At 39.3% G+C, this 13378-nt stretch overlaps 1 protein-coding gene across 1 annotated transcript in view; it reads right to left on the reverse strand.

The window, feature by feature from the left end:
- Positions 1–727: 727 nt before the first annotated feature.
- The window catches only part of IFT56 (intraflagellar transport 56), a 47696-nt gene continuing 35045 nt past the window's right edge, over positions 728–13378 (reverse strand). The window contains exons 14-18 of the mRNA XM_065640966.1: positions 12138–12221; positions 9891–9960; positions 6930–7036; positions 3182–3315; positions 728–1827 (exon numbers count right to left, since the gene is read on the reverse strand). Of these exons, the coding sequence (XP_065497038.1) occupies positions 1716–1827; positions 3182–3315; positions 6930–7036; positions 9891–9960; positions 12138–12221 (507 nt within the window). The 3' untranslated portion in view covers positions 728–1715. The remainder of the gene's footprint in view (positions 1828–3181; positions 3316–6929; positions 7037–9890; positions 9961–12137; positions 12222–13378) is intronic.

Consider the following 13378-nt stretch of genomic DNA (forward strand, 5'->3'; position numbering starts at 1 on the left):
AGACTCATAATTCTATTACTGGTCTGTTTCCAAGTTAACTAAAGTGGGAGGGAAAGCAAAAATGCCTTTTACAAGTGAAATGTGTTTTTTAAGTGCTTCCAGTGAAAACACTGCTCCTTCACACCTCTTTTGAATCAGTGCAATGTTGCCCCTGCTCAAAGGCTGTTGTTGCTAGTATGATGGATCAGTTTTCTAGATATAAATATATGTAAATGCAAGTAGCCACAACTACCAGTGTACCTCTAGATACCTGAATGATGATACCCACAGTTTTTGCTTAAAGCAGTTAAGATACTGACATGCTATATGGCCAAAAAAAAAGTTTATTTGTTCCTTATACACCCAGCTTCCTTATTTTCAGTATCAAAACACCACAAAATCAGGATCAAGGCCATTTACTTGCCTTTGGCTGATTACTGAACATCCATTTAATGACCGGGCACAAATCTGCCCTCTTCCACAGCAAAATGAACATACTATTTCAATTTCTTCACTATGAAGCAACACAGACCAACAAGACGTTCAAGTGTAGATACAGTTAAGAGCTTTAATTAGAGCACAGACAGTAGAGAATACAATATTTTGATTTTTTTTCCTCAAAAGATAAAAAAATACTTCATAAGTATTTTACAAATTTACAAATTGTAAATTTTCCTTCGAAAAATAATATACAAATGTTTTTTGCTGAAAAACATAATACATTTCTATGTTACAACTGTTGCCTTATTTTAGAATTATGTATTCCCTGAACTGTTTTCCTAACAAAACAGGAGAGTATAATAAATCCAAAAGCATAACAAATACATTGCCAACTAGGGTGGTAAATGCTAAAGAAAATTATTTAAAACATCCAGTCCCTTTATCTGTCAGAGTGCTAAACTAAACGGATTACTCACACAAATTAAATTAACATGAACAAACGTTTTGAGCATCAGAACTCAAAGCAAGATTGAACAATACAGTCAGTCAAATCTCCGTGTTCTGAAAAAGACGGTACCGTCATGCTTTGCTTCCAACCTAGAAAGCAAATAAGCTACTTTGTAGCTCAGCATTTTAGGTTGATTAACTCTCATCTTCAGAATTAACGGTAAGAGAGAAAACAATCCTTATAGACAAAAATAAGAGATGAAGCTATTAGTCATTGAGATTTATCCAGAAAAGGACAGTGCTCAGAATACGGTTTGTATTTTACCCCAGACAGTTAACATATAGAAGTCTTCATGTATTTTCTGATACCCTACTACTGGCTTTCGGTTGTCACCGTCATTCCCTCTATTTGCCACACTCCACCTCTTGCTGAAGTAGATTTGTCTCAGCCATTTAACAAATGATTCTTCTCCAGAGCCCAGAAGACTTGCTGAAAAAAAACCCCACAGAGCACTCCAGTAACTGTGTTGAGAAATCTAGGGAAGATCTGAGGAGCACTTTGACTTGTGGACAGTTTGAATTATGACTAAAACAATGAGAAACTTTGAATGAGGAATAGAGGGTGGTGCAATAGAAAAGGTACTAATAAAGCTTTAATGAAAAACAAAATACTTGCTGAATGTTTTGTCATCTCACTGCACTACGCTGCTGCTCAGCTGGGCCAACCTGCTTGATAGTCTAAAGTCCTGCAAGGAAGGAGACACCCAGAATGCACAGGAGAAACCAAGACCCACATCTTACAGCCCCCCCCAACCAGTAACTGACCCGGTTAATTTTGTGGCACTGACTTAAACAGGGACTCGGTTCTCCTTGGCCCACTTTTTCATGATGCGGACAATGTATTCTACTTGAGAATTACCAGTGCTCTTCAGAAGATGCAGCACTTCCCGCAGAGTCTCTCTACAAAGATGAAAAGCAAAGATTTAAATGAGGGTGAGACCCAACTGATACAATAAACAACTACCCAAATCCAAACTATTTTGCAAAACATGGGTTCTAGACAGAGAGGTCCATTCATAGAGCAGAACAGGTAAAAAAGCACAGCAGATTAGATCCCAGCTTCCCCCCCCAAACAAACAAAAAACCCTTGTACACAATTGTAACAAGGAGAAAAATTAAAGAAAAAAAAAATCAGAAAAATGTAATTAGTTAATGTAATTAGTTTGGTGTTTAGTGTGTGCATGTTTTTGTATTTATATATAAATCCTTACTCTTGCAACATAGTTCCCCAGAACAAAACAAACTTTTTTTTCTAACGCTACTTGCTATTCTTCGGTACGGCAACATCTAGCTTAATGCTGCCAAAGCACCTTACACATAAATACAAATAACATGGAAATGAACATTACCAATACGACAAACCAGTATGAGGCTGCAGTTTGTCAGCTCCTTTACAGCAAGAACTCATATATATATATTGAAAAACAAGCTATGTGTATTTTACTGCATCTACTGCAGTAATCGCTAAAAGGACACTTGAAGGGTGCAGTAGTTAATGAGATGATGCCAGCAGAGAAGGGAACGCAAGGAAGGTGCAGAAGCCAAGATATACACCTACCAGTCATGTACGAAACAGCAACTTTGGCCAGGGGTGGATGGCCATCTGGCATCACAGCAGAATATTCACGAGGGAACAGTTCTTAAATACAGCCTCACTACTCTTGCTCATTCTCCCATCCAGTGAAATGGGCCAAAAGCAAAATTATCAGTAACACAGATAATTTCCTTTAAGATTCCATCAAGTAATTATATTTGTCTGACAGGGGCAGTGCCTTCAGAAAGCAATTTTCAGTGAAAACACAGTCTCATCTACTCATTGTTTAGAAAATGTGTCCTTCGTACAGCACTGAGTAATTGTTTCCTTAGTTTTGCTCTAAGAACCTTAAAATGTCATGGGGCAGTTTTCCATTCTTATGCCATCATCATGAAATGAGGTTCTTTTCCCTCAGTTCATGAACATACTACATCTATAACCTAGGTCTTCCTAGTATAATGACTCATGTATTTTGTTTTCCTTTAGTTAGTTCATAGCATTTGCTGTTATTATCCACCGTGTATTCTGTAACTGTTGGTGCCTAAGATACACTTCAAATTGTACACTGCATATGGAACCACTGGCCAGAGTATCCTCTGAAAGGTCAATAAAGAATTGGAAGAGGATTTGTAGTCCTAAAGCTAAGATTATGCTTCTGGCTTACAGCTAACTGGCAACAGAAAAAGCAAAATAAATGCAGATACAACACAGAATACTCACTTTGCTTCTCGGCCAGCTAAGATCATTTGAAAGACTCCCACACAAGCACCTCTCTTGCCTTCCCAATGTTCAGGATTACTGTCCAGTCTCTCCAGAACATCAAACGCTTTGGCTGAATAGTAAAACTGATGCATCTGCACAAAAAGTGAAACATTATTCCTGACTTTATAACCACCTTTCAGAAGGGAATTAAACATTTTGAACTCAGCTTTCTGAAATCAGCAGTAAGTCATAGAAGCAACGTGCATTTTCCTGTTGTTCTGCAGGCAGCAAGTGACACAGAACAGGCACATTTCAGTTCTACGTAGGGAAACAGATGGTATAACATTACTGGTCTACATCTTTGAACATGTTATAGACAAACTGCACTGTGAACTTGGCAATGGTCAGGACTGTTGTTTTGATCATATACAGATGTCACTGGTTTACAGAACTTCTTTGTTATGAGGTGCCCTATCTAGTGTTGTGCCAACTATAGTAAAGTCCTTGATAGAATATCAACTTGGAACTAGCCAAAACATTTGAAAATGGAATCACTTTTCCTCATCTAGAGATGGTCACAGAGACATATTTTGATGTCTTTTGGGTTTATTATAACTTTGAGCTAAATTTTTTTTATTCACTGTTACAGTACAGTACAAAGTAAGATTCAATGACTCTATCATCCAAAGTTTTCCTGAGCATAGGAAAATCCACTATGCATCCTATCTTTTCTGTCTTAGGTCCTCTACTTGTAAATGGGAACAAGAAGCAAGCTGGTTGGCAGCAGTCAGTGTGAAATGAGTGACTACAGTAACTGTGGCTTTTGAAGTCAGCGTAACTCATGTGGACCTTATCTATGACTGTGAGTGTTCTTCGCCTGGGCAAGCCTGACTAGCAGCAATATTGTTTGTGGCTACATCTTCCCCCGAGAGAGCACAGAAAGAAGACTGGGCACAACCTCTCATCCTTTGGTGGCTGGAAGCCTGTACCTGCTGAGGAAAAAGTACAGGCTGTGGTAGCGATGTTTGTTAATGTTAGAGAAACACAGGTACTGCAGAATGAGTAGGAATTCCCTTTCTTCACGTAAATGGTGATTTTAGCCACAGGTCACTGGCAAGCAATTAAATGGATGGGAGTAAAGACAGTGAGTATAAATAGTATCAGATATATCAGCTAAAAAGGAAAAATTGAATACTGATCTCTCCAAACTGGCATCTGATCTAGTTCTGTTAAGCAAATACCTGTTTAATGTCCTCCTTCTATCTGACATAACAGCAGGAAATGCTTCACCCCAAGTGAATGCTGTTCCCTGTATGGGTAAGATGGGCCATTCCATGAAAAGCAGCAAGAAATTAGCCAGAAGCCCTGCATCCCATCTCCCTCACTGAACAACTTCTATCAGCATAGCATTGGGACATCCAGCTACACCTGTTCTGAGGACACTGTTGACCTCACTCCATCCATGTTGTCAGCATTCTGTTGTGTAAAGCTCAGTGCAACTGCCTTAATTTACAGCTATGGTGCTGCCTCTGGACCTCCAATACCATACAATGTTTCAGAAACAACTGGAAAATGCTACATAAACTCAAATATGGACCTTGCCATTTAGTGGAAGAGGTACAAATAGCTGGTAGTGTAGAAAGAAAAGTTGTAACACTATAGTAATCATTTTTGCACAGAATTCCTTGGTCTTTGGAGCTGTCATTTATGGCCATATGTGGACACATAATTAGGCTGAAAAATTTAGTCCTGTAAGCGCAGTTTTTAAGAGCTCTAGATAAATCCAAAGCGTGAAGCTGCTTCTCCTCTAGAGTACAATAAAGTTTTGAGGAGAACTTAGGTAAAGCAATCAACTGATTTAAGCGAGACTTAAAATGGTCTAGAGAGAGATTTTACATAAAGTCTGATTGTCAACTTGCTTTCATGAATTGCGGCTACGGGAAACACCAGAGGCACAGCCACTTGCTTGAGCAACAAGACTTTTAGGGTGAGATGGTGGATTGAATACTTGAAAGATGTGGGAGAGATAATTTGCTCAGTTGTAGAAGAATGCTTTTGAGATCACAAGGTAGGTTTTCTGACTTTCAGTTATGTGCTTGTCAGGATTTTGAGCACATGTTACTTTGTCAGATGAAGGAAAACAGCAAAAAAGAATGTTACAGATAGCGTGTGGATATTGCTGCTCTTTGGACCAAACTGAGAATCACTGGGAGGTTTTCCATAAGGACTCAGTTTACTGTCTTCCCTTTGAGATGGCAAATTTGGTCACTGTATCTCTAATACGCCTGTGCTAATAGCTGCAGGCTCTTGTGTGTTCACTTGCATTAGGCTCCACTGAACCAGCTCCATGAGCTTTACCCCTGTTACCTGTGTTCTGCTCTTCTTCTCCCATCTGCCTTCTTAAAACAGTGAACTATTAGATTTCAACCATCACAAAATTACAATGTCTTTATATTCTATATTTAATTTAAATTAAATCTAAAATGGTTGCTTCCTAAATATCTTCAGTCTACCTTCTGGCTCTGGCCAATACATTCCGAAAAGTGGACGGCCTGTGTCTCACCATGACACTTTTCAAAAGAACATCCTTTTCTCCTGTCACTGAGCTGCTACTCCTCCAGGTCCTGATGCAGTGCAATCACCTTTGTAGATGGCAGAGAAGATGCTGGATACGGCACCCCAGCAGTGTCTAATGAAATCTTGCTTAGGACCAATTTTTCTTTCTCCTATAGTGCCATTTACAATCCTCTTAAACAGGTTTTCATTATATGCCTCTACATCCATCCTGCAGCTGAAGCTCTTGTGTTTTCTTCCCATGCTTTGCAGAACAGCAAAAAAACTTGAATCAGAGCTAAATCTCACTGTGTACAGACACCTTTTGAAGATTCAGATGTTAGGAATTTAGGCAGAGTTGTTATCAGCTTCCCAAGATCTCTTCACTATTAACATAGCTTTATATAAGCTAGAATTTGGAGGTGTGCCAGCAGCGTATTAGCACAGAGCACCAGAACTATTAAACACGATCTAGAAGCTTAGTACAAATAAGGTAGAATATATTTTAACTTGTTCTAAAATGCCCAGAGCGTACCTACTAAAGTGGACGTTGTCTTGCCTAGCTTGACTTTTAAAAACTTTAGCGAGCTTAGCCTAACCTCATCTCTTTAAAAGACTGCTCTAGAAAAGACTCAAAAGAACTACTATGTATTAGCACAGGTCCTGCAGTAGGCAGTTAAGGTCACCATTTTTTCTGAGTAGTTTTATGCCTAATGACTACACATACACAGTGTCTCTTTGCCCGACTTGGGCAGATAGAATAGTAGTTGTGGGAATTCTCTTTCCATTTCCTTATGGTGAACAAAGGAGTATCTCCCATTGCCATTACAAGCTCTAAGGAAAAAATAACACTGTCCCGGAAAAAAATGTAGCATGAGGCTTTTGCTGAATCTTTGCTAGATTTTTTTTTCTTCAAAGTTTCTTGTCATTTCTACCAACAACGAATCCCCAGTAGGAGCAGAAACTGTTATCGTTATTGATAGCTCAAGCATGCAGTAATTTACCAACATTTTAATCAGTGGCTTGTCAACCAAGAAGGCCTGTAGGTCAAAATACTGACTAATCCTGGCCAACTCATCTATGTTATTAGACATCCCAACATTATAAAAGAAAGTTCACTTGTGACGACAATGATGGAAAGTATCAAAAAAAAGCTGTTGGTACAATCACTGAATTATTATGCCATACACCAAGTTCTAAAGAGAAGACTCACTTTGTAGCAATCATTTGCAATGAGCTGCAAAAGGTTAAAGGACTCCCCTGAGGTCTCCATCTTCAGGTAGAGCTTCCAGGCCAACTGTGGTTTCTTATTCATAATATCTGCAATAACAACAACAAGCTGGGATGGTGCAAAGAATATGCTACACACAATACTCAATGGCAGGTGGATAAATGTTCCTAAATTTCTTTACTTAAGGTAAATTAATGCCTCAGCCTGTGAGCATGAGGTTGGGAAGGGCACCTTGTCCTTATCTTCTGCCTTACTAGGGATAACAGCAATTCATCAGAGAATACCAATGTCAAGAGGAATGATTATGGCATTTGCATCTGCCATGTAGATGCCACTGCACATCCATTTACATTTCACAGATACAGCAATAAGCACAAGTCTCATGATTTCAGATGTAATTAAGAATTAGAATGGAAAGCATTAGAGAAGTTATTTTATGCAGGACAATGAACTGTGGCAATCCATTTAGACAGCGAGATTTAGGATTATGTGTTCTTACACACAGAAAAAAATAAATTGGCACTGAACTGAGGTCTCTAATACTTGGAGCCCACCTCAATCTAAACATTCAAATCCCATGAATTGTAGCAAACCAAAGCGGGGGTGAAGCACCTCCAAGCATAACAAAACTTGTCATTATGCATCTACTAGAAAAAAAATATTTTCAAATTCCTGAGGTTTGGTGCTGGTTTTAAGTTTGCCTACGTGACTACAATTTTTCATTGGCCTTTAACTTTAAACATGACTGCTATACACAATTGGAAATAAAAGAATCAGAATCTTTCATCTCAGCTAGTGGAAATTCTACCAGGGTGTTTGAACACAAAGAATTCTAAAATTTGATTATCTGGAGATAAGAACCCATTCTGTTGAATCTGAGGTGGATATTGGTCATTCCTGACTCATTTGAGTACTGGGGAAAAAAATGAAATTAAGTATTCCTTTCTTTTCCAAGTCTTACCAGCTACTCACAGAGCACAAGAGTGGTCCATGTGTGAACAGCCAGCTGCTCATAGAGTACTCTGGACCACATGGACCACTCTTTTCAAAAGAGGGACTGTTTAGCTTATTATATCTGTGCCCGCTGTGCCAATAAAGATGTTGCAGGTAGAATGGGTGGCAATATCAACAATAAACACGTAACACCAAATTACAGGATTTATAGACACTTCTCATTTAGGAGGCAACAAGACATCAAATCAGATTTTGCCTTCATCAGCTCCAGACACCATATGCAGTGGCAAAAAAACAGGCCTTAATTTCCAAATATCAACCTATCTATCTAGGGAAAGGGAGTACTGTGCCAATTCGATGGTTTTTTAACCTTCTCTTCAAGAAGAATTTGGTATAAATAGTATGACAATATTAAACAAAGAAATACTATCTAGCATCCAAAAAGATGCATCTCTGGTACTTTCTGTCCTCTGGAAATATTTCGGCATTGAATTGTTTACGATTCAATACCTAATCATACTCTGACATGAATATATTACAATGCTTTGTAATTTCTACAGCAGCTTTTATCCAGAAGGATCTAATAGTAATTTACATACTTGACACAAAAAGATAACTATACTCATCACTGAACATTTGTTTCTGCAAAGAATTCTACCAGCTGTTTGGGAATGAAAAAAACCAAAATTTTAAGACAGATACAAAAGAACACAGCAGCTCTACTGAAACTCCTGCAGAAATTCAGAATGGCAAAAGGCACAGTCAAGAATAAATAGCAACTCCTACGAAAGAGCCAGAACATTTTTAATTGATAACGTGGTGTTGATTCTCTCTCTTATATACAAATAGGACCTTTAAAGAGCTCTAGATTCCCAGATGTATGCCGAAGAACTACTATAGCACAGAATCAAAGGGATGAACACTGCCTACTGAACAAATATGATTTCCCTTTGCAATGGAAATTTTCCCATCAAAAAAATTCATATAAAACATTCCTATATAAAATACTCAAACACAACCAGGTACTGCGGCTTAATGAAAAAGGAAATAAACTGGCATATCCTAAAAACAGAGTAATAGATAAGCATCCGTAGGTGTGACATGCCTGCCTGGAAAGCTCACATTGGCGATGTTGACCGCATCTGTGACGTGATATAGTGTACCAAAACATAAATATTTACATTCCAAGTACAACTACTGAAAATTGTTTGATAAGAGAATATTTTTATATTGAGGCATTGTAAAGAAAACAAATTAGCCTGGGGAGTCTCAGACTTGAGTGGTCAGAAAAGCTCACCCCTATACTATTTTGCATGTGGTGCTACATCTGTATCTATACTGAGGTGTAGTCTGCAATGTTTTAAAAACTGACTTGGAAATACTAAATAAAATTTGCCGTAGAATGTTAAACACAGCAAAATTTTCTGGTTTCAAGAGAAGAATGGTTTACGAAAGAATAAAGCATGCTGGTGATTATAAAGGACATCCCTCAGGCACAGGAGTTTGGACAACGTGAAGAACAACGTGGTAGAAAGAAAAATACCACATATGCTTGCCTGATTCTTCTCTTCCCTAGACATCTGACATTGGCTGCTCTTGGAGTTAGACAGACCCTTGGGCCTGACCCAGTATGGATGATTTTATTTTGTTTTACTCTGAACATTTTAGAGTTGTAACTCAGTCTTTTAAGACACAAAATCTTCACTCAAGCAATTGAGTAGACTATTGAGAAGAAAAAGCTTCATTGGTTAGGACAAAGCTGCGTTGCCAGAACCATAACAGCACTGCACTGAAGCAGTAATTGTTCACTAAAGCCAGATGTATGAAAAGTGCAATAACGACCCACGCTATAACTAGTGCAATCAGCTTTTCACTTTCACAGTCCTGAATCCACTTACAACATTACATTCAATTAAGGAAGTGGATTGCCAAGACTGATGCAATAGAGGAGGATCTGTATTCTGCAACGTTGAGGGTAAAGTGACTCACAGCAGCGAGCTAGCCAGCTAAGGTAAACAAAATCTTTCTTTATCTTCTCACTCTGGATCAAAAGGAACACCTGCAGGAACAAGGAAAACAGAAGATTACACATGCATGTACTTTTAAACAAAATGAAGGCAGACCTGCCTTGCTTCAACACGCAGCTGAGGCTTAAACCACACCGAGCAACTGCTTCATGAGAAGAGGGAGGGTATGTGAGTGCAGTGCAGGGGCACCTCTCTGGGTCCCTGGGTGGGTGGGAGGTTCAAACAGGGCCCTGCTGCTTATCGAGGGCCTCTGCGGCTGCCAAACGTTTGTGGAGCCGTGCGGAGGGCGCAGCCTGCTCTGAACCAGCGCCAGTGGGCGGCCATGCAAGGCAAACGGCACAAAGGAGCCCTGGGCCTGTGGGAAAAGCTGGTTGGAATGTGTTTGTTTAGAAAGCAATGCAAGCAATTACATTAGCATCTTCTTGAAATACCAGAAGTTTCACATCTATAGGAGCCTTTCCTCCCCATACATGTCAGAGATCATTCCAGGTCAGCAATAAGCCACTTCTAACCATTTTGGTTTCAGTACAGTTCCAAGGCAAAACATTGATCTTTTGTAACTTACTGTACAAATCCAGGTTTATTACATTCTACATAGTGGAATGTGGATGTGGGGGGGGAAGTTACACATTTTAAAATGTACTCTGGCTTTATTTACAGGAAAAAAAAGCTATTTATGCCTCTCTGCAGGTATAATTGTAAGTATACTAGGATGCTACTGGCAAAACTCAAAATACCTTTATAGGAGCAGATCTATGCACTGGAACAGTGAGTTCCACAAATTACTGAGATTTTAATTCGCTAAACATTGCCGACCCCCTAATTTTAGGGGTGGGGAAAAAAAAGTGCAGCATTACCAGTAGCACTTTATCATAGGTTTTATTTCATTATGTCCAGGGAGGTAAGCTTTTTAATAAGTTAATAAGTGCTATACATAGAGATATTACAAGTTTATGAGACACTGGGGAAGGGTGATCTTCATATGAAAGTGTCATCACAGGCAAAGATCAGACATTAGGATAGACTAATCAATTTAATTACATAATCCTGTTATTTAAATGCATCAGCTACATAACACAAGTTTAGAGTGAATCATTTGTAAGAACATAAGAGGAAAAATGTGGATTAACAGCAGTTTCCACCTTTGTGTTTCTTTGTCACCTGACTGCAGCTAGAACTTGCTTATAGCATTATCTTCTTCATCAGCGTAGCCTTCTATCATAGTTTTGAGTTACTCACCTGCATTTTCAATAAACTAACTAAGACTGGATGAATTGAAATACATATCCACTTTGCCTGACAGTCTTGGATGTTTTTCTTAAATAGAGATGAAATTTCAGGTCACATAAATTAAGGAGGTGGGTGCTGGGGGGTGGAGTCAGGAGGAAGGGAAAAAAAAAAGCGGGGGGGTGGGCTCTGTTGTTAAGAAACCTGAAGAGCTAAAAAGTTAGAGGGACAAGAAAAAAGAAGCGAACACAAACAAACAAACCCAAAGCTAAAAAAACAAAACAAAACACCAGAGCAACCAAACCTATATAATTCACTTTAGATTATGGGGGTGGTTTTTTTGTTTTATTTCTTTTTCCTGGCTTGTCTTCTTTCTGATCTTGTGGAAAATGTTGCTTCCATCTTCATAATAGCTATTTGCTTTTGCATATTTTAGTTGTAATTAAGTTTCTACTGCACATAGACACAAAAAATGCTGTGTGTAGAAGTTAATCTCTTCCAGCTGCATGTGGATGCTGCTGAATAAGATAGCGAGCACTTCCTCTTTTCCTCCCACATCTCCCAGAGGAAGAATTTTTTTTTAAACACAAATTTCTAGGGACACCTAAAAGCTCTTAACTATTCCGTGTCTTTTACTCAGCATGCCCTAGTCAGTCTGAACAAAAAGACTGCCTGGGATCCCAGACAAAGCCTACGAAATCTGATTAAGAGGGCATTCTTTGATCAATTAGAGATAGCTGCAAGCACTCTTGTGATGCAGCACAAGCAGCATGACTCCCCATATACCTCACTTTACAAGATTAGCAAGATAATATTTTCTGAATAATGTTCACTGAGAGTTTCAGTTCCTCTAAGAAGTGGAAGATGATGTTCCACCCCACATCAACCAACACGAAGATCTGGAGGGACAAAAAAGGAAGGAAAGAGAGGAGTATGTGGGAAATGTTTCCATTGTTGTTTTTTAAAGAGAGGAAATACATACCTCTTCAGCCTCACTAAAATTGCCCATGGCAGCTTTGGCTTGGGCATAGTTGAAGTTAAAAGTGTCATCATTGTAGAAGTAACTCTGGAAAATAAGCCACACAGACGAAACACAAATAAATAAAACAAAAAATCCCTCCTCCCATGATATAATAACATTAAAAATATCCCCTCTCTAAATATGAGTCAGAGTATATCAAGACAATGTGAAGGAAAAAGAAAAGCCCACTTTATGAACATATGACATTTATAAACAGTGGGTAGAAAATTATGGACTGGCTTTCCATCCTACATTCGTGACTACAAACACGACTGGAACATTCCACAGTATTAACCATGAGAGATCTGGAGCACTCTCCAAGCTTTAAATTGCAGTGGCAGTTTTTGTGGGTATAATTTTCACTTGGGGCATGCGGAGGCATGCTGCGCTGCCATGGTGTCTTTCACCTCCCAAGCACTTATTTCACCACTAGGGAGGTAAATAGGCAGTTGACTCCCTAATGGCTTAAGGAGATGAACAGTTTGTTTTTCCAAGGCTTCTCAAGGATGAAAAAGAGATCCTGTGGATCTGGTTATGCGACAGATGCTAGTCTGAGACACTGGATCACATGATGCAGGTGCAGCCACAGTCCCCCGCTGCGGCCAGGCAGCACACCATGCGAAAGCTCCTCCTTGAGCTCAAGCCTTGCTCACAGGCACCCTTCTCTCTATCTGAAGTGCAACACTAAGTTTTTCTCTCTTAATTGTAGACTGGGCACACCTGGTTAATGGCAGATTAGGTTAGCATCGTGCATCTTTTCTGAGAGGCTGCATGGGCCAAAGCAGGAAATACAACTCTAGGTACAGGTTAGTCTGATATTTGGGTTTGACCCAAATAGCTTAGATTTGATCATGGTCAGATGCCCAGATTGAAGTGTAACGCAGATGACCAAAAGTCAGCTGTGTTCTACATTCATCACCATCCCCCACTGCTGCACTGGTAGATCCAGTAGAGGTGAGGTGGAACACAACACCACAGCTACAAGCGTGGATGGGATTGAGGATCCCTGCCAAGGGGAGGTGCAGTGCTTATGAAAGACCATGAGGAAAAATCAGGGTGGTTTATCCACTATAATTACTGTAAGAAAAGTCTTCCTGGGTGTATGACAGCAGGGTGTGTGGAAGAGGAAAGGTTTTTCCTTATATAACATCTATAAAAGGAACAGAACTTGCGTAGGAAGATCAAACTTTTGTTCCCCCATT

The sequence above is a fragment of the Caloenas nicobarica genome, chromosome 1, assembly GCF_036013445.1.
Source record: "Caloenas nicobarica isolate bCalNic1 chromosome 1, bCalNic1.hap1, whole genome shotgun sequence".
Classification (NCBI taxonomy): Eukaryota; Metazoa; Chordata; class Aves; order Columbiformes; family Columbidae; genus Caloenas; species Caloenas nicobarica.